The sequence below is a fragment of the Micrasema longulum genome, unplaced genomic scaffold, assembly GCF_059751315.1.
Source record: "Micrasema longulum isolate JH-2025_06_02 unplaced genomic scaffold, ASM5975131v1 h1tg003386l, whole genome shotgun sequence".
NCBI classification, from domain to species: Eukaryota; Metazoa; Arthropoda; class Insecta; order Trichoptera; family Brachycentridae; genus Micrasema; species Micrasema longulum.
The window spans coordinates 14,257-37,500 of NW_028280454.1; the positions used below are offsets into that span (position 1 = coordinate 14,257).

Below are 23,244 nucleotides of genomic sequence, written 5' to 3' on the forward strand. Positions count from 1 at the left end.
TTTTGGTGTACCGCGAATTTTCCTTATGTTTAAAAGTGCTCCCTAACTTCAAAAAGGTCAGAGCCACTGCTGTAAACTGTAGCTGACTTTGGTCCGAATAATCGGGAGCTATTTATTATTCTGACAATTATAAAAAACTTAATCCCGATCTAATGAAGATGACTTCCTATAAATTTTTTAAAATATGTCATTGGGTACTTACTTAGTTCCGTCCACAGTACTGGAATAAAATCCAATGATCCCATCTAATCTTCCATTATATTTAATAGTGATTTTGTATTCTCCGGCTTCCAGCGTCTTGTCTGGTGTGATTTCCAGAAATTCTCTGTCGTCCTCGAACAACTTGTGGGTTGTGATAATATTAGCAGTGCCTTTGATTAAGGTCAATGAATCGATTTCCAAATTATTACTGTGAAGTACTATTTTGTTCGCTGCAACTTTCACTGTTGCGAAAATATCTATCACTCCTTCAAACGTATTGTTTTTCAAATCAGGTTGCAATTTAATGTCGTATTTTGAAGGAACGATTTCAATAGGCAACCTGTAGTGGGATTCATTCTGAAACAAACATAACATATATTAATGATGTAATAACTTATATTTACATATAAGTTACTATAGTCCTTAAAATGTAGTATGATTAGAATGACAGTTGTCAGAAAAAGCGACGCCGTAAATTTGTAGTAACGTCTAAGGAGTGATTTATATTGACGCACGAAAAATCATTCGTATTTGGCATGTTAATTTATTTTTTTAATACAATGCTTGACATATAAATCAACATAAATATATAAAATCAGCTTTAAAACTAAACTAAACCTAATTATTAACGACGTTCTTACAAGGTAACATCATTTTGCAATGGGACAAATTGATCAATATAAATTGATCGAATAAAAAAATAATTCATTTGATAATGTTCACGAAAAAAGTATAAATGTCTTATTTTTTAGTGAATAATTGTAATAATTTCACTATAACAGGCTTGTTCTTGCGTTTTTATATCAATTTTCGGAAACAGAGTTTCATGTTTGCCTGAAAAAACTGATAAAATCGATTTGATCGGTACATGATCACTGGTCAGTAATTTCCCATCACTATTGACATTAGTTTGACAGCTGTCATTTTAATCAAGCTAAATTTTAAGGACTATAATTAAATATACTTGGTACACTTCCACTTATTTGTTCGACCAATTAGCGCTTTCACCCCCTAATGGGCATCTTCGGGTTTTAATAACTTGTCCCACACTATTTCGTTGAAATATTGCGTATTGTATATTTTTCAACCTATTTTTAAATGTAGCTACACTTAAGATAAAATTCATCAAGAATTGTCAATAAATAATTTAAATCAAACATAACATACATATATCAGCATAATTTCTTTCAGAATTTAATGGTCTATCATCGGTAAATCAATCGTAGCGTAACCCGTTCATCTTGGGAGACTATTTCGATCCACTCGACTAAGCTTATACTAAACTTATACTTATACTAAGCTTATACTAAAATTCTATGTCAATCGCATAAATCACATTGAATCAGTCCAACGTAGTTTGCTTCGAAAAATAGCGTGGATGCTCGGACTAGAGAGAGATAATTATTCTTATGCTGAAAAAGAGTCAATGTTATATATTTCTAGTCAACAAAAACGTAGAACTAAAATTGATTCAATATAAATATTCGGCATACTAAATCGTATTCCGATGTTCCATTCCATGTTGACAAGTAGAATTCAATATTCCGACTCGTAGATTGAGAAACAATGAAGTACTGTTCATCGATCAGCATAGAACAAACTACTACTACTACTACTACTACTACTACCATCACGCCATTTCCCCGTAGGGGTAGGCAGAGAGAATGGACCGCCACACACATCTATCCTGGCATACAATCCTAGCCTCTTCCACATTCATACATCTTGTCATACATGCCCTTCGGTTCTGTCTGCTTTTGACATGACCAGACTTAAGATTTTGGTTTATCTGATCATGCCACGTCTTCCTTGGTCGTCCTCGTCTAACGTTGCCGTTAATTTTTGCCATATATACTTGTTTTACCATTCTCTCGTCGTCCATTCGTTCTACGTGACCAAACCATCTCAGAGACCCTTTCTTAATCTTATCAATTATACTTGTCTCAGATTTACACTCTCGCCTGATTTCATCATTCGTAACCCTGTCATACATTGATTTCCCACACATTCGTCTAAGAGATCGCATTTCAACCGCGTTCACTCGGCTTTCATCCTTCCTCTGCCAGTTCCATGTTTCACTTCCATACATAAGTGTTGGGACTAAAACTCCGTTGTGCACTGCCAGTTTAGCTTCGATTGACATATTTTTATTAGAAATTACTGTGCTTAGTGCTCCGTTCATTTTGTTGCCCGCATTCACTCTTCTTTCAACATCTTTTTCTACTCTTCCATCTCTTGAAAACATGCTTCCCAGATACACAAATTCTTCTACTTGCTCGAGACATTCGTTGTTTACATTTATTATGCAGTCAGTAACCTCACTATCCCTTTCAAATACCATCACTTTTGACTTACTTTCGTTCATCGCCAATTCGCTCTCCAGGCATACATCATACATTCTAGAGACTATTTGCTGCAAATCAGCCTTGCTGCTTGCTAACAGAACTGCATCGTCAGCATACAACAAGCAGCTTACTGAAAAATTATGGCCTTAAACTATGGCCTTAATTCTCCAATGACCCGTCTTTGTCGTATTGTTAACTCGAGACAAGATCTGGACTTTTTTAGTTTAAGTTTACAACGATTTAAGCGAGCACTAAATAAATAGTCCAGATCTTGTCTTGATGTCCCTTATGTTGGTCAATGCTTCTTTTCTTTTTTTTTTATTGTTTCAAACTATTCTTTTATTGTAATATTTAAACCCTATAAATTGTATACATGTCCGTTAATAAATAAATAAATAAAAAAAATGTTGCATCTATCTATGTAGGTAAACCCGCGTCAAGATAGATGGAAGATGTAAGATGATGGTGTGGTAAGGGTAAAGTATCGCACCCGCAGACAGCTCAGCAAGAAGCGACAGCAAGGCGACCCACGGTCACTCGCTTAAATATTTTTATATTTATTTATTAATGAAATCATACAGTCTTTATATAAAACAAGGTACAATAGAACAATTGAAAAAAGTAAGACCAATTACAGATTTCACACTAATGAATGCAGGAGGAGAGGGAAAAAATACTTTAATTCTAAAAAAGTAAAAATAAAAATAGTACATAAAAAGTTCATAAAAAGGAGAAGACATTGTAAAGCTAATCTACTTTCCTCCCTCTCTCTCTGCTTCCGTGAACATTTAAATTTAATTGTAAAAAAATCACAACCAACAATAAATTATTCGGTGCAGGTAGTAGATGTAGGTAAGTATAAATTAAGAGTTGAAATCAAATGTTTAAAATTAAAAGCAAAAGTTAAAATCAAAATGGAAAGTTTAAATTAAAAGTTAAAATTAAGAATTAAAATTAAAAAGTTAAAATTGAAAGACAAATTTAAAAATCAAAATAAAAGTTAAAAGTTAAGCAAGAGATAAATTTAAAATGTCTTTAACTAATCTGATAAAAATATGGTATTTACAATGTAGTATGTCGATGTCACTAAAACTGTCATTATAGGTAATCTGTATTCTTCGTAGAGTGCTATTTTTTAAATAATTAGTCATTGAGTTAGGAATGTCGAAGAGTACAGATTGACGAGTTCTACGGACAGGGACTCGATATGAAATGCCTCTAACAATTTCTGGGCTATCAATTATGTTATAAACAATTTTGTATAGAAAGCTCATATCCAACATATTCACCCGAATGACAGCGGACCACCCCGCTATCACCGCTCACCATACTTCTCACAAGTATATAATAATATACATAATCATATACATAATCATAAGTACATAATCACACACACATATCTACATTAAAAATGTATACATGATGTGTGAAACAGTACCTACGATTTTCTTGTTGTTTTATTGTTGAATGTTTTATTATTTAAACTTTCTACTGAATATGCTGTATGATTATTAGGTTATTTTTTTAAATATAAATCTTGCATAATTTTTGGTTAATTTTTTTTATTTATAAATCTTGGGTATAAGGTAATTCATGTTTAAAAAAATATATATATATTAAGCCAAATATGTTAATATTAGAAATGTTTGTAAAAGGCAGATTTGCCGTTTATGTTTATAAAATAAAATAAAATAATAAAAAAACTATGTTATAAGGGCATTGTGCACATGTCCACAGTTCTTGAAAAAATTGAAGTGGTTTTATAACTCTAATCGATGTAGAAAGTTGGTTGTATAGTTTTATTCCATCACAGAAGTGGCAGCACTGGGCCGATGTGGTCCTTAGTTTGGGGACAATGAGGGATTTGTTTGTGACAGTTCTAGTGTGGTGTGAGTGGTCGGTAAATTTCTGCATGTGTATGTTTTTGTGTATAAATGCAAGTATACATTTATTGTACAGTTGGTTAATGGTTAAGACGGGAAATTCTTAAAACAGTAAAATGAAGGTAAAACGATCAGTGTTACGCGTCTGGTGCCAATACCAAGATAGATGCAAGTTGTAACATGATGGTGTCGTTAGGGTAGGGTATCGCACTCGCAGACAGCCCAGCAAGAAGCGACATATCTTGGTATTGGCACCAGACGCGTAACACTGATCGTTTTACCTTCATTTGACTGTTTTCAGATTTTCCTGTCTACCTTATCCATGAAATATTGCTGAGAAAGGCGCCGCGCACTGTTTCGCTTCATACAAATAATATTTTTGTGTTTTTTTAAAAATATTTTTTATTTCCTTTTTTAATTACTATAAAAAATATACCATATTATCTTTTACGGAATGTTTTATTTTTTCTTTCTTACGTTATACAAAAATATTATAACTGTCCATTGTTTATTATAGGAGCAAAAATTCATTAACATTTTCTTGTATACCCACGAACAGGCCATGCTTTTTTGGGATTTTTTTGTTTACTATTTTTCTGTTAATATGTATTTCGTTGATATGTAATTATGCTTTATTTTTTAATACTCTGTTTTATTATTATGTTTATTGTAAGAAAACAAAAAAATTACATATAAAAAACTAGTATGTAAAAAAAACAATAGTATATACTTTTCAAAGTAATTTTTTTTTTAATGAAAACATTTTTTTTCTCGATAATACAAAAAATTGCGTTTTTTAAAAAAATTGTGTAATATACAGAAACTAATTTTCAATTAAATCTATTCTTTTATTTATCTCGCAAAACCTAGCACCACTTTTTTTATTTTTATTGAATTTAAAACATATTACACATAATTTTATATAATATTCCCAAGGAGTTTTTAAAAAAAAACTCATTTAGGGACATGCAGATAATAATATTTATTTAAAGACGTTTTTATATTTTAAACTATAACATTATTTACAAAAGTAGTATAAAAATTATGATAAACTACAAATTAAAAAGGATATGAAAAATATTTAAAAATAACAAAATAAACCATATTTTTATTTTTATTTTTCAGACACGACGAACACGATTTTCAGGCAAGAGATTTTTTAACATTAAAGAGTTAATCGAAGCGAAATAATTTTGTGGCAGAGTATAATAGTGAATTAATTTCAGCTTAAAAAAACATGTCACGCTTCAAACATATTCCTTTTTGTAGATGGCAATTTCTTAAGAATTTAATATATTCGTTTTAGCGAACTATCGCGTATTTAAAAAAAAAAACACATTTTTTTTATCAGGGCAGAATGAAATACATCGCACAAGTAGGTTTCGAGAGATTTTAGAATTTTTAACGTCTAGCTTGTATGAAACTGAACACTGTGCGTCGTGGATTAGATTTCAAGAAAGATTTTTCTCAATTAGTCTAGGTATTGTGGCGAATTTTTCATAACTTCATATCGCATCCTCTCTTTCTCACCTCCTGAAACGCCTCTAAAACAGAGACTTAAAGGGTCATTAATTCTTGTGTGGATGTGATGTAATACTATTTGACATAGAATACAAGACTTGATTTATCTATCTATCTTTTTAAATAATGGACTCGTATTTTTTGCAATTTTCAAGTGGACATTTTCACACCGGATTTGGACAGCAAAATTTGTATAATTCTGCTGGATGTTATTGGAGATTAATACAAAAAATATTTATCCTTGCTACGCTAAGAATGAATGTCCGCTTATTCAGCAACACATCTGATAGATATAACTCATAACAAGGAAGACAGAGACGCTGTTCTGTGGCGGGTGTTATATTAAAACGATTCAGTCGGTTGATGACAGTGACGGGGGACGCACGCTCGTAATATATGAAGCGTATTTATGAATTTTATTTTTATTTTGCTATAACAGGGCTTAGTTATATATTTATTTGCATAAATTATGGAAAATAAATTATTAAACAGTATGTCTCCGTGTTTTTTTTTCAAATGTTTGAACTTTAGAATATTCCGTCTTTTACTAGTGGTAACACGACGTTACATAATCTTGCGCAAAGGGATTATTTACCACAGACTTTTAAGAGTTTACAATAATATGTATTAAATGACAATCTTATCGAGAATTGAACAAGAAACCTCTTGCGTGGTAAGTAAACGCGCTGATGACTAGACCACGAAGCGGACACGCGCATATGACACATGACACACATCGAATATTCAGATTATCTAATCAGACTGTCGGATCCGACAAATAGCAAATACACGTCCGATTCTTGTGTCTGTAATTTTTTTGTGGTTCAGACTGATCACCTTACCTTCGTGTAACAAATAAATGATCGGGATACTCTGTTTAAATATTTGAGTTCAGGGCCCCATGCACTATTAAGTACGAAAGTGGGAATGTTGATGATGATGATGAAATGAATATAACAATTTAAATACGTAATTTATTCGTAAAATGCTCGTAATTTACTGACGTAGGTATTTTAAAAGATAAAATATTATGAGCACACACACTTAAAGGACACAGCATAAAAAAGTTTAAAACTTTACGAGTTCGACGATATCGTAAAAGTAATGAAACCAATTTTAATCTAACAAACTAATTTCATCAAAAAGTCACCTGTCGTTGATTATTCTTTAAATTTTATGTGAAAACTGTAGGCGCCACATTGATTGATTGTGCCTACTATGGTTTGCGTCTATAAAATGTGTCATTATTGTTGGTTTGCATCTTGACTTTATAAGTTTGATAATATCGAATTGTAGAATGCTGAAATTATCAATATTTATCAATAGATGGCTTAGTGCTTAGGGCTTAGTAACTAAACTCGCAGTGTAGGTAACGAACGAAGTCATAAACATTAAATGTTAATAGTCCTCAAACATTTTCTACATGCAAAATAAGATGCTTTTTTCTACTGCTCAGGTACGTAGGATCTTAAATTGTATCTACAATTAATTTCCTTCAATCAACATATGTGATCCTATGTTCCTACAGCAAACTAATTCTAGAAGCAGGTGGTTTTTTTTAAAACAACAGAAAATATCCGCTCTGTGATGGCATCAAAACCATATCTTTCGAGGACACGCAGTATTTTTAAACCTTTTTGTTTTTTAAATAAATCAATGAATTAATATACAAACAGATAAAGTAAATGACAAAGGATGCAAATATTACAGTTAAGCAATTTATATTTTTAATGTATTACAAAATATAAACGAATATTTCCCGAATGATTTAACCAGAATCAATCAAAACTCGACCTAATCAAATGTTTAAAAACTAGGCTACCATTCCTCGAAAAGCCAATGTCGCAGAATTCAAAGAGAATATGTGGGGAATGTTGTCGGAATTAGCAGTTGTAGTGGTCACCAATTATGGTGAAGATCATTCATTAGCTATCAGCTAATTTTATTGTCGACCCTACTGGCTCAGTGGGTAGGTCAGCGTGTATACGCTACACGCAGATGTTTTTAGTCTAAAATGTGGGTGTAGGAAGACATCCTCCAGCCAACATTTCACGCGCGGCCCACTTTGCTCTTCAAAGGGTTGCTTTACACTTTGTAACAAAATGAAAGTCAGTACTTACGTGAGTTTCAACACAATTTTTTAAAGATTAAGTAAATAAAATACAATAAAAATGAACGAGATTGGTTATTTAATATATTTTCGTAATACAAACGAGCAGTGAAGTTAGAATTTATATAGTTTTACTACGCGGTTGATAATAATTTCGAAGTGCAAAGATCTTGGATCTCGGTTGTAGGTGGCGAGCTGCAAAGGTGGAGGAGAGAAGAAGCGATTAAGCTAGGGTTTCCTAGGACAGCGGTGCCCGTATCTTAACGGTCGTAGTAAACGGTGATGCGGTGGACAGCCGACGTAGTGGTGACTAGAGGTGGGTTTTATTTTTAACGGTGTTATCAACATCGTTTTCCTAGGAAACCACTCTCTCGTCACCGTTACGACGGCTGTCCACCGCATCACCGTTCACTACGGCCGTTAAGATACGGCGCCGCTGTCCTAGGAAACCCTAGCTTTAGTGCGTCGGTGCTTTTATTTGTATACCTGTGTCACTGATCCTTTGGGTTGCCAACCCGTGGTGTTTGTTGTCTGTTGCTCTATTTCTTGACAGTTGCCGATAAGTACTTCCGAGGCACCGCAGATACAAGAAAGATGAAAACCTATTTTTTTGTCCTAATAGCATAACTCAGTGGTCGGCAAACTCATTTGTCAGAAGAGCCAAAGATCAGCAGTACAACAATTAAGAACTCTTTTGAGAGCCAAATTTATTTTCGTTTTAAAACATTTCTTCTGAAAACCAACAAACCTCATTATAGCAGAAAATTTGCGTATTCACTCTCTATTTTAAGAAAAAAAAAATATTGGCGAAGATAAAAACTTAAGCTATTGTACAATTTATTAAATTTTTTACATTTTTTTTTGCACCACAACAGGTCAGGAGGCCTAATTACAGTGGTGAATTACATCACAGAGCACCCAGGCTTGAGAAAAATCACATTTTAATTTTTTGTGTTCTCACCGGGAATCGAACCCGGAACCTTCCGTGCGTGAGTCAATGTTGACAATCTTGATTACCAATTGCAAATCATTCCATTTATTTCTAGAAATGTCTACACAAAAAGTACTTCTTGGTAAATGATGCAATGGTAAACGAGTATCTCGTGATAAATTTTCGACTTCAAAATAGAAATAAAACCTTTTCTCACTCCGGTAATACTTTTTGGCCTGTTGAAATTGAAACAATTTTATCGAGTTTACGATGATGTTTTCTCTGTGCATTTAATGACAGCATTTACAATATCTTCACCACGTGTTTGACCTTTCAGTGACAATAATCCTAAAAGTTATTCCATAGGACCGTTGACAATATACGCGAAAATTGAACCTTAGGCTGTGTGAGCCACACTCGAGTGGCTAAAGAGCCACATGCAGCTCGCGAGCCGCGGTTTGCCGGCCACTGGCATAACTCATAATTTTGCTCAGCTAAAGCACTGCATTTTATTGGGGCCTATGGATTTTGCGTGGCATGTGTGAAAACGGCCATATAATTATTCTACTCATTTATGCAGGCCCTATCATTATCGGCAATGGTGACATGTATTCAAAGGGTAATTTTTTGGAACATATTCTTTCAGATTTATCAAAATAAAATTCAATCTTTGCCTCATTTTATAGAGAATTTATTTTACTTTAATCCCATAAATTTATTGCATAGTGAAATAATGCTTACTTTATTTGGTTCAGTAGTAGTAGGAGCTTCTGTGGGGGGTGCTGTCGTGGTAGTTGTAGTTGTAGCATCATGAAGCTTCTTCAGGCAGAGGTTAAGTTCATCTTCCTTATTCGCCTTTTCCACTGCCACAGCGATTGTGGCCACAAAGAACGAGAACAGCAACACACTCAAAATTGTCACTGCTTTATTTTCTAACATCCATTGTATCACGTTTCTTATCATCGTGACTGTTAGCTGGAGTATTTACTAAAATCTGTATGATTTTATTTCATTTTAGAGTTTCGCGTAACTTTAGATAAATACAATAAAATTGTGTAACTCTATAAGACGTCTGGTCTTGTGCTGAGTTAAAACCATGAATCTATAAAATAAACACAATTGTTAAAATATGGCAAAGTAAGTATTATCTCGGAGAGCGCCAGCATTGACATTTTTTTATTCACCTCTATAAACCGAATCGCCGGCCTAATTTTGAAAACACATAAATCTCTTTTTTTATTTCATTATTATTGTGATACTTTTTTTACGAGTGGAATGATACGGGCTTTTTATACTTTATTTCTTATTTTTCAGCACCGTATCTAGTAATATATAAAAAAAACTTCCAATGGCCTATAATTTTGGTTTATTTGTAATCATGGAATTTTTTTGTTATAATGGCTATTGTTTTCTTTTAATAAATACTTGTTTTTATGGAAAAGTAAAACAGTTTTTACTTGAATAGCTGCTGTAAATGCTTAGAATTATATTCCTTCTCTAAAATGTTCTCAATTTCTGTCGTAATGTGTTAATCTTTTTTATTTTATTTATTCACATTAATATAATTTTGTACACTTTTAGCATTTTATTGTTTTAAATAAAAAAAAATTACAAAAACAAAAATCCCATCAAGCCACTTTATGTGGCTTGCTGGTGGATAAATCTTGATAAATATAAGTCTGCGTGTAACGCTTTATAGGACACCCACAATAAAGGGGTACATTCTAGAGAAAGTAAAAAAAAAAACAGTTTTTCTAAAATGGTTATTCTGCCGAAATGATCTCACAAAATAACGATTTAGAGTAGCGTAGTGAAGATCTTTACAAATAACAGTTTAATGTATTTTTGTGAAACTGTTTCAGCAATTGCCTGTACCAGATTTTTTGCCAACGCTGTTCGAAACTTTTATCTAGAAACCTTTCTAAGATTAATTTGTAAAACGGCAACTGTAACTGCTACTTCTTTTAAATAACCGAAACGCATATCTCTGTTACAGGAATCGAAGTCTTTAATTTCTATAATTTTGTATTAATAATAAGTCTTATGTCTCAAGAGTATCGTAATAAACCTATACTGGTAGCTCAGTCTACCACAGTTTATTATTTTTTAAAATGGGTAATCGAGACAAAAAATCTTTCTTATTAAGGGTAAAATAACTCATGGCCTGTCTACTTTGGCTGGTCAAGGCAAATACTTGCTACGTCACATTCATCATTTTAGTAAAGTTTTACTCTCACATCTCTGTTTTTTTTTTCATATATATTTTACATCTTATCTAAGTGCTAACATTCAGTGTGACCCTTTTAACGGTTATCATTTTTAATCATCATATCCAATAGATAAAAGACACTCACTGTAATTCCGATAAGATTATGAAAAATATTTTCCTACCCATAATTATACACATTTGTATTTACATTTCAATATATATGGATGTGATTTTTACATAAAATAAAATTTAAAAAGCACTACGCGATATCGTCAATACCGTTTTGAAAATTCAAAATTTATCTGATTACTTAATTCTTAATAAAATAAATAAATGTGACATTCATAATTATTATTTCAGTACGCGCAACTTTATTTTTTTTTTATTTATTTTAGGTTTTGACGTATGGAAAAGGAATCTAAAACACAACTTAAAGAAAACAAGAGTTGGGTAGACCGGGGTGTTTTGAACATAGGGGTGCGTTGCAGCTTGCACCATCTTTGGAACGCGTTGCTGTATGGTTAGAAAACAAGCCACGGTTTGATTTTCATTGATGAATTAGACATTCTTAAAATCGGTTCTAAATAATAACATGCTTGTTGTTTCATATAAATATTTAAACCGTCGTCGCTTTATTACAGTATAATTTAGTGAATACTTATAGTTAGACGGCAGGCCCTACTATGTTTACATTTTTTATAGATTTATGATATTAATTTAACCTGTACATTTGTTTGTATTCAAAATATAAAGTGTTTGATATAGTATTCGAAATTCAAGTATGTAGTATATTTATTCCATTCCCGATTGATATGATTCTTACGAATCATTTTTACACGTTTTACAACAGCGGTTCAACTCGACCCGTATGCAAGTTCAATGCGCATATGGGGCGTGTTGAACCAGCTGACACTTTGTTGGAAATATTAATATGTGTGTTATTTCTTGTTCCTATTCTAAAATCAAAAAACACCATTATCTTTTTACGTTGAAATTACACGTTTATGAAACTAGGCTTGGTAAGTAAATTATACATATAAACAAGAATGCTGCCATCTATAGAAACTAGCAATTAAGCAACCAAATTAGCAAGTGGTTCAACACGCCTCGGCCCTACCTACTTATATTGCTAGGAAATATGTTTAGTCCGAATTCGTTTAAATACTATTGAACTGACGAATTGTAGGAAAATGCACAACTTCTGATGACTCGTATCTCATGGCTAAAAAACTAAAAAAGCTGGTTCCACCGTAAGGTGCTTAGTCTGCTCCAAATGTTTCTTGATGAAAGCGGCTACAGACAAATTAATTTGCCAGCACAATATTTCAACTGTATTTTTCAATCAACAAACAAACTTATTGTAATACCTAATATGCAGTACTTTAAAATATATTTTTTTTGGCATTTTATTTAAATTGGCAACACAAAATCTTGATTTTTATTCACTTCTATCAGCGTCGTAGCTAGAGGTCATGGGCGTCCCAGGTACGATTTAAAATTTGCATCCATCCCCCAAGACTTTTAGAGGAAGAGAAAAGAAGTCTGTGGATCCACAAAGTGCACCCTCCTGAGGGCTGCGCCCCTAACAGCCGCTCTCCCGCCAGCCCCTGTCATAAGCTAGTAGTGGCCACTTTACACACTGTGTAATATTCACCATTCTGCTTATGTTAAAACATCCACATTTTCCAAGCTCTTCCATCTGTTGACTAAAGAAAAATTATTTTCAAGCGCTGCCTAGCGGGTGAAATAATTCAGCCGGATGAATTTCACCTATATTACAAAGGTTTCCACCCATTTGCTTCACAAAAGTCAACAGACGGGAGAGTTAGGAAAATGTGGATGTTTAAACATGGTAAATGAATGAGATTCACAGAATGCTGAATGTTGCATAGTATGTAAAGTGGCCACTTTAACCAGCAAACAGCAGGTCATGAGCCCTGTAAATGCCTAGACTTCCATATTCCCTTCTAAAAAATGTTTTCCCACTCTGTTACAACAAGTTTAGGGTATTAATCGATAACTGCTACCATTTATTTAAAAAACGTTTTGATTGCAAACCGACGATTGGATTTTTCATGTTCGTGAATATCCTAATATACAGTGTAATTCAATATAATTTATAAGAACACCAAATAGATAGCACCTCAATCAATTATTCAATTAATTAGCACGGACAGCACAAATTAAAATTCACTAATAATGATTTTTAGATAACTTCACACAAGCCTTTATCGCACCCCACCGTTCGCACTGACAACCTTTTCAACAGTGATCTACTGGAAAAAAATATGGAAAGAAAATTATCTATCAGGTTGTTCCGACATCAATCAAGCCTCGTAATAATTGTATCAATCACAAGATATAGTAGCCACGCATTATGTTCGATCAATGGCTCTAAGCCTTGGATGAAACCACACACATGTTACCTACTTTTGCGAAAATTCGCCTTATCGCGGATTTCGAATATCCGATAAAAATATTAGTTATGACAGCTGTAATAAATCGCATGAAAGCGAACAAGATAAATAATTTATTTATTACGTCGGACTTCTATTTTATTTTTCTTATTTTGGAACAATAACACATTATTGTGATATAGACGGAGATATGATATAGACATTTTTAATACAACAATTATTCACAATAAAACGTTCTTAAATGGATTGTTTATTAAACTAATTATTAAAGTCGTTATAAAACTTTCTTTTTGATGCAATTCTTTCTCTGTTATTGATGGATATTATTATTTTCTTATCTCTTTCTGAAATTAATTTTTCAAATATTTTTAATATGTGTACCATATGTTATACATTATTATCTTATATCCTTACTGTAAATTAAATTTAATTTTTTATATTAATTTTTTAATACATTTTTTGTTTGTTTAAACTTTTAACAGGTTATTTATAATTTTCTTTTTAATTCAAAAATTTTTCTTTCATCCTCAGCATGTTTTTCTGTTTTTTCTGTTTTTTCACTTTTAATTTTACATAGCGGCATGCTTTTTTTGTTTCTACATGTAAACAAAAAGAAGTGTTGTTTGTTTTTAAAATTATTAATTACTATGTTTGTACTTAACTATATTATTTTTATAAATGCCCCTTGAGCGTATGTAAAATTAATTAAATAAATAAATTACAAGAAATTGGTCGGTTCATAAAAATGTATTTAGGGAATTTCGGAGTATTGTTGATTAGAGAGATGTATGTCTGCATCATTTTAATTCAAGTTGTTACAATCTACTACATACAAACATGAGTCAAGAGCAATAATTATTGCAAAAAGTGTATGGAAGCTAACATGCGTAATTTTATGAATTCAGTAGAAGGATTAAAAAATAAATACCTTGTAAGGAAATATCGGTAATAGACTTTAAAATAATATAACCTCACCCAGTATGTAACCAATTGTTTATTTATACAGCAAAAATTTCAATTATCCGGAATTAATAGAGCCAGAATTTATTGCTTTTGAAATAATTCAGCGAATTGGAATCGGATTGAAATTCTATTCAATTAATTTATTTGAAATATTATATACATTACAAACTAAAATTTAATGCGTACATATTATTAAAAGGAAAAAATATATAAAGAGACTCTCGTCAAAATGGTAAGAGAATCCTGCTCCGGCAAACCCCTGCAGATACATGGAACAGATCAACATCCAGAGCAATGTTGTTAAGCATAGCAGTAGCCCTTCCAACAGGCATGACCATCAGCAGGTTGGTCCTGTATATCGGAATATGAAACCATCTAAGCTGACGCTGTCTTGGGTAATTATCAGGAACATACAAACCAATGCTCATAATAATCTCAGAATTATCGATCACACCGTGCAATAATCGATAAAAATGTGAAGTCAAATACACATTCTTTCTAGTCTTTAAACTGTTGTAGACAAGCATACCCTGGAGAAACTCGGTCAAGTAGAGCCAAAGATAATACCCGCACTCTCTCACGTAGAGATATCTCAGAAACTTCTTTTGGATTTTCTCTATCATAAGAGAGTACTTCAGTTCGTGTGGCCCCCAAATCATCGAGCCACTCTCGACTCTACTTCGCACCAAGGAGTTGAAAAGAGTTCTCAGTACGCGGGTATTTTCAAAAACCTTGGAAGTACGCAGAACAAATCCTAACATCTTCAATGCATTACTACTGATTGTATCTATGTGTTCATGAAATGTCAGGGTGCTCACAAATCTTACGCCCAGATCCTTAACATTCGATGTTCGTGTCAGATTCTGGTCATTCATTTTGTAGCAAAAAGTATCGTTATTTGGGGCCTAGTGAAGGACGTGACCGAACACTTGGAAACATTAAACCTAAGTTTATTTCGCCTCCCCCATTCAGATATATTAGATATATCCGCAACTACACGTGGACCGGACCATCTTAGGAATTTAGCAAACAACACGTGTTTACACTTTTGCGATACTGCGACAGTGACTAGTGACTACCGAACATTTACGAAAGCTACCCTTCGGATATTTTTATCTGTTATGCTATCCATAGTGTTGAAGTGCTTTATCTGTTTAGTTTTTTGTAGTTTACTTTTTAGCACGAACACTTTACAAATTTACTATGATGCTCAATGTTCGTTTTTGTAAATTTATTGATAATTTTAAGTTGCCAGAATTTCACTTGTCCATGCATTTTGTAGCTGCAAGACGATTAGTAATCTAGCTTCAATAGGTAAATGTTATCAACTATCAAATATCCAAATTTAGTAAATGAGGTCTAGAATTCCAACAGTCCATGCGCTCAGTAGCTGCAAGACTTGTTATCTAACATTTATTTTTATAAATTTGTTTTTTATATATTTTGTTTAAATATCACTAAATCTCTAAACTTTATTGTCAAATAAAAAATAAAAAATGTAAATAGGGGCTAGATTTCTTATTGTCTATGCGCTCTGTAGCTGCAAGACGTGCTGTAATCTAGCTCCTGTATATCATAATTGGAGACGAGGAACAAGAATCCCAACCGTCCATGCGCTCTGTAGCTGCAAGACGTGGTGGGCTATTTATTTATTGTACAGCGCCCTTGAGGTGATTTTTACAAAAATGGCGCTATATAAATTGTACTATATATATATATTTATATATATATATATATATCCGCTTGCAGAAGACGAAAATCATAAAAAGTTGTCACCTTTAAGAATAGTTTTAAGTCATCTGCAAACAACAGAAAACGCGAGTTCAAAATGACATTTTTAATATTATTTATGAAAATTGAGAATAACAATGGACCTTAGATTAAAGCCTTGCAGGGGGGGATAAAACTTATTTTACATGTCCAGCAAAATTAATTACACATTTAAAATTGAAAACTTCTACTTTCGATTCGACTAGAGCTCCGTTAAACGGTGTTCTACTGCATTGGTTAACAGATCATACATTTTCAGTCCATGAAAAAATACGCACAAATTCTGTATTACTTAGAGTTTAGTATTTTTATTATTACGTAGACGTTCACAAATTTTACGTGAACACCGTCACCGGTTCCCTACAACTACCATTTTTTTATGCCATATCGTAACAATACACCAAAGAAAAAATACTTTTATGTAGTAGGTATACATAAATAAATATTTTGGCAGCAGACATATATTATAAAAACAGAAAATGCAAAAGTGTTTGTTTATTGGTCCGTCACAAGAACTTCTTTGAAACCATAAGTCTTAGTGACGTGAACATTAGATACGTCATTCTATATAATGATACTTTCAAGTCAAAACTTTCCCAGCATTTTTTGTCTTAAATCAAACTTATTAAAAATAAGTCGCAGGGACGTCAGATTGTAAAAAAAATATAAATTTCATGATTCGAACTAAATTTAAAAAACTAAATTTAGTTTAAATCTGAACAAAGCCCCTATGGGCACGCATTTTCACTGTATTTTTTCCACTAGCAACACCGCAAAAGACACACCGGAACTGCACGACATCGGCACGATCGAAGCTCGCCAGAATCTGCGTGTCCTCGGTCTGCTTCGGTTCAGTTGGATTTTGCTCTCTCTCTCTCTCTTTAAAACTTACAAATACAGACATCATGTGAATTCGTATTACGGTTAATTCATTCAGTGTTGTACTTAATTTAATCACATCTTTTTATATTTGTATTCATTATATTATCTATTAAATCTCAGAACAATTTAAGTAAATCTTTCATTTAATTTCACGCTACCTTGCAACGAAACTGCGGTAAATCAAACCAACCATTTCATTTTAACAAAAGATTTCACTACACCCCCGGGGAAGGATGTATTTAAAAAAATGTATATGGAAAGCATAGTATTGCACTCCCCCATTTATTTTTTAAAATATTTTAGCTTATAATTATATAACCCAATGAATTATAAAACTTAAGCACCTACCTATATAAGTTTAGCTGAATCACCTCTTAAATATTTTCGTTTCAAACTTAATTACTGATTTTCCATTTTATGTATACAAAGGCAAAGATAGTGAAAGGGTGTCGTATTCAATATAGCATTTAATTACTCTTTTGATTAAAATCCATTATCCTGTGAGCAGTAAAAGAGCTTCAGATGAGTAATTATGATTAAGGTTCCTTTGAACAAGGTGCATAACATAATATTATTTTTAATATTAACCTTCATCTATTTACATCGTTGTCCTAGTGATGTAAACCCCAAGTAACGCCTTTTAAAAAAAATATTTACGTTATGTATTTAATTTTGAGGGCCATTTTCAATGAGTTGTAAATAACTCACTATCAGATACTACCTAATAGCTCATTTGTCACAAACTTGTTTTAATTATGTTTTCTTTTGAAATTTGTTGTAAATATCATCTACAATTAAAAGAAGGTAAATTTTTAATGTGCTGAAAGAAATCTCACATCACTCCTGTCTATAAAACTGGTGATCTACACAATATTGAAAATGATATACCCATATCTAAAATTTCAGTTTTTAGCAAATGAATGAAAAAAATTATCACTGAACAAATTTCTCCAGCAGTGAAGCACTTCATTGATCCGAACCAACACGGTTTCTTTAAAATGCGAAATGTATCTACGAATCTAGCTGAATTTACAGATAGGGTTCTAAACGTAATGGGCGGCCGACATCAGGTCGATGCTCAGTATACAGACTTTAACAAGGCTTTTGACAAAATCAATCACAAAATCCTTCTTCATAAATTCAAATGCTATGGCTTTCAAGGTAATCTACTACGTTGGATTAAATCTTATTTAAGGTATCGCCCCCAATCACTTGCACTATCAAACTATTAGTCTTCATTTAAACAATGCTATTCCGGTGTACCCCAGGGATCCCACTTGGGTCCATTATTGTTTATTCTTTATATTAATGATATGGGTAACGCCTTTAAATTTTCCGCATACAAAATATTTGCCGATGACACAAAAATATACAAGAAAGTTACTTCCCTACAAGATTGTCTTGATATGCAAGAAGATCTTGAAAACTTCCATACTTATTGTTTAAATAATCAGCTAATATTAAATCCGCTTAAATGCAAAACAATTACCTTTACGAAAATAAAAAATCCGATAAATTATTCGTATTCCATATCGGGTACAGTTTTGCACCGTGTCCAAGAAATACGAGATCTATGTGTAGTTCTGGACCCAAAAATGACCTTTCAATCACATATTGATAAAATTATTGAAAAAGCATATTAAAATGTTAGGTTTTATTATACGCGTATCTAAGCCTTTTAAAAATGATCTAACAATAAAAAATCTTTATCATAGCTATATAAGAACTCATTTTGAATTTGCGTCTATCATTTGGAATCCACAATACATTACTTATACTGACAGGCTGGAGAAAGTACAGCACACATTTTCAAAACATTTGAATTTCCGATGCTCTTTTATATTTCCAAATTATGACTTATCTGCACGTTTTCACAAACTTATTAACCTTGAAAAAAAGAGAACATAAATAGAACTTACTTTCCTCAACAAAATTATAAATAGTCTAGCTGATTCGTCCCAGCTCCTAAATAAAATTCAAATTAACTGTCCATCACGTGACCTACGAAATCACCCAACCTTTAGAATACCTAGCGTCAATACGAACTATTGTCAGAATTCGTTTTTACATAGATCGTGTTTTTTAACCATATAGATATCTATTATACAGGATTACAATTATTTAAAAATAGTGTATTGAAAGCTTTTGAATAAAACTCCTGTTGATCCCTTTTTCTCTTACATCACTTCACATTACATACATTTGTATTGCTAATTTTAATCAATTTTTTCCACTGAAATTTGTATTACTGCTAAAATCGCCTTAATGAAATTTTATCAACAAGCTTTTGGTAGAAAATCTTCTTTTTATATTGCTTTTAATTTTTTTTAAATATGACTTGCTTTACCTGTTATTCTTTCTTTTTTCTCTGCTGTATTGACTTGTTTTTATACTTTTAAACTACTTTTAATCACTTATATTGTAAATGTTTATAAAATCAATATATTGCTGCTCTTACTAAAATGTTGCTTTTTTAATTTTGAAGATATTTTTAAATTGACTTAAATTTATCATATCTTTGAATCCCTTAAAATAGGTATGTGTATATTTATGTTTTTCCCTTTTAAAAAATTTTATTATTATTTTAACATCTGAGCATGTTTTTCATTCTTTATTTTAATTCTTAACTTTTAATTACTTTTACAAATTTTCTTCGTTTTTATACTTTAATTTTAATTTTAAAACAACTGCTATTAATGTTTCTTTTCTTCTCTTTTTTGTACTTTAATTAATAACCTTACATATAATTACTTTATAATATAAAAATTCACTGGTCCATTAGAGTTAAGTCTAACTGTGTAAAATATAAAACTATGCAACTGTACTTTTTGTTTCCTAAATAAAAGAAGAAAATTTTATTTTTTTTAAAATAAAAAATAAAATAAATAAGGTAATGCGGAGGAAGATGCCTAATGGGGGCAGACGCTCAAGCTCACCTAATTATTTCCCTCATCACTAAATGTCACTGTAATGACCGTTTTAGTAGTCACCAATTAGTAGCCAGACGCATGTGTCAAATTACAGAACTATTTAATGTATTTTAAAGAAAATGTTCTGAAAAAACGAGGTATGTACCCCTTTTTTGGTTATCTATATATTTAAACATAATTTTAATTGACTGGTATTATGTAGAATGTATTTTTATTACTATTTAGGTAAGATTCATTTCATAATAACATGCTATGCGTAAAAGATTTTGATGTTTGGAGTTATGTTGTGTGCTCCTGGGATTAATTGATGAGTTTAGCATCTTCCCTCATTACTGGGGGAAGATGCCATTTTGAATAAATAGTTTGTTCAAATGTCAGTAAACACTTATTGTATCTCTTTATATTATATTAAACAAAGTTTATTAGTTAAATAAAATTACATTATTTTTATTTAAGACCGATAACAATAAGGACGTATATTAGAACATTTTCCAGAGCCTTATCGACGGAAAACAGCCTTAAACTTGCTTTTAAAGATATGACAAATAAAGCGGAAAGTGTCAATGATATCAAAACGTCATAACATTCCACTTAGGACACTTGTACGCCGTTTTACCACCTTGTTTAGAATCGGGATCAACAGGCGATACTATTTTTTTATGGTCACTCGTCTCATGTTAGTGACGTTAATTTGTTAGATTTATTTTATGCCAATAGTGAAATAATTGTGATATGTTTGCCAAGTCATACAACACAGTAGTTGCAACCACTTAATTGGTCTTTTTTTAAGCCCTTAAAATCATATTGTAATAAAGCGTGCGTTTCTTGGATTCGTAACCACCCTGGTCGTAAAATAACTAGATACTAGTTTCCATCACTACTAAACGAGACTTAAAGTCAAGCAACTTCTGTAAATAATAGAGCTGTAGGATTTAAAGCATGTGGAATATTTCCCTACGATCCAATGGCAATACCCGATTACGCATTGGCAATTGCAGACAGTCGTTTATCAATCGATTCACCTCAACAATCTTCGAATTTAGACATTCTCATGATTCATTATTCATCGTCCACTGCATCTTTCGAGGACATTTTACCAATTCCTGTCATATTTAATCCACTAAAAACATCATCAACGGATATAACATCCCTGGAAATACGCCAAATAAAAAAACAAAAATATATGGTAAAGGAAACAAAGGTAAGAAGACAATACTAAAGAAGGGGATATCGAAGGAAAACAAATTGAAAGGAAAATATGTGGTTAAAAAACCACAAAAGAAACGAGCATCAATTAGTACAGATTCTGATTCTCAAATGTCTTAAATTATCCGTCTTTCTGATGATGAAGTGAGTGAAGGAGAAACAGGTAACGATTGTGCTATTTGCGAAGGGAACTGTTTTGACAAAAATGATCCCAACGTTGATTGGATATCTTATGTTTGATGTAAAAAATGGCTCCATAAAACATGCACATCCAATCCGGATACTTGTGACCTCTGCTTCAAGTCTTAGTATGTTTTACTTTATGGCATCTTACCCTGACGAAATGGGGTAGATGGCATTTTAAGTTTCTTTACTTAATATTTTTTTATTCTTGTTCCACTACTATTTAAATCTTATTGTTCCTTATTCAGGTATTTTTTTTCAAACCACTGTAGGGTGAATTTATTCACCCCTGTTTGAGCGATGGCTGGAAATACTGAGACCACTTTGAAATCATTTTCAGAGACAAAAATTGTCACCGCTAAATAAAAAAAGTAACGGTATAAAAGTAAAGTATCTCTGTTTAAATCACGTCTTTAGAAACATTTCCTTTCTCTTCCTTAATCTCTCCTCCTTTCCTCTTTCCTCTTTATTCCTTTTCCCCATTGAAAAATAGTTTTGATTTAAGGCAATTTTTATATAAATACAGTCGTTTTAATTTTTGTATACCTTAAGCTTTTTAAATTATTATTGTCTATCGAATATGTTTTGTAAATTGAATGATCTAAATATTTATTTTATTTTATTTGCTGGATGAAAGACTTACCATTTGGCAATAAGCCCACCATTGTACAATTCACATTATGTAAGAAGTTAAATATATATATTTCAACCTTATAAAACCCGCAATGACAAGCGTCGTGCAAATCACGGCACCGCTGCTTGACGTTTGACGCTCTCTGGGAAATCTACGCTATCCGGTTTGTACAGACGTTTTAATTACGTCATCCACCGCTACATGGCGGCCGTTAGATGATAGCACCTGTCTCTTGGGAAACCAAAACTTAAATCGTTTTATATTCGAGTGACGCCATTAAATTTAGATTAATTACAGTTTTTCTTTTTCAAATTATACTTTAATTCAACTTTCTATTGACATAAGCTCCATACTCTTCCATTCCGCTTCCGTGATATCCATAATGTATGCCTGCCATTTTCTCTTCACTCCTACTTTTAAAGGCGTTACTATTCCTGAAACAAACGACTGTTTTTAATAACAATAATTACGAAAATAAGATTGACACATTTTTCAACCGAGGTGGAATAACTAAATGATATGAGAAAGGTTAGAATAAAGAAATCAAAATTTGGCTGAAGCATATTAACATATGATAAAATTAATTCTTGGTAACAGTGGTCTGCGATTTATGCTAGGAGAACAATTTGTTGATAAATTGCATGGGATAGTTATTTTATATTATAGTTGTAAGTTATGTGTATTTGCTTTTATTTTATGAAAAGTTTGATTGAATAATTATGTATTTATCAGACTTTAACTTTCTTGCACCGAAGATAAAAAAGAATCAAAAACTAAATCAGAACGAACAAAATAGCACTTCGAAATATTACATTATGAAAATATTCATAAATGTTTGACACCACAATTCATGAATTTGTGGATTGTACTACAAATTGAGCATGAAAAACACAACTCTATAAAGCGAGAAACATTGTATGTGGTGTGTTAGTGGTTTACAACATAAAGTGTTTAAACAAAACAAAAACGTAACTAAATTTTTACCAATTCATCTAACACATTATGTGCACTTAATGCTATCATAATATACACAAATATACAAAATTAATATAATTCTTG

The 23,244-nt window shown here is 32.0% G+C and overlaps 2 protein-coding genes across 2 annotated transcripts in view; both read right to left on the reverse strand.

Moving 5' to 3' along the window:
• Positions 1–198: 198 nt before the first annotated feature.
• Positions 199–13,448, reverse strand: LOC148270810 (puromycin-sensitive aminopeptidase-like protein). Its single transcript, XM_088242178.1, has 3 exons — positions 13,416–13,448; positions 9,733–10,093; positions 199–558 (listed from the first exon to the last, which is right to left on the reverse strand). The coding sequence occupies exons 2-3, from the start codon at positions 9,952–9,954 to the stop codon at positions 199–201; spliced, it is 582 nt and encodes a 193-aa protein (XP_088098304.1). The 5' UTR covers positions 9,955–10,093; positions 13,416–13,448.
• An 8,596-nt stretch (positions 13,449–22,044) lies between these two features.
• Positions 22,045–23,244, reverse strand: part of LOC148270811 (uncharacterized) — a 9,175-nt gene continuing 7,975 nt past the window's right edge. Inside the window, exon 3 of the mRNA XM_088242177.1 lies at positions 22,045–22,619. Coding sequence (XP_088098303.1) covers positions 22,505–22,619 — 115 coding nt within the window. The 3' untranslated portion in view covers positions 22,045–22,504. The remainder of the gene's footprint in view (positions 22,620–23,244) is intronic.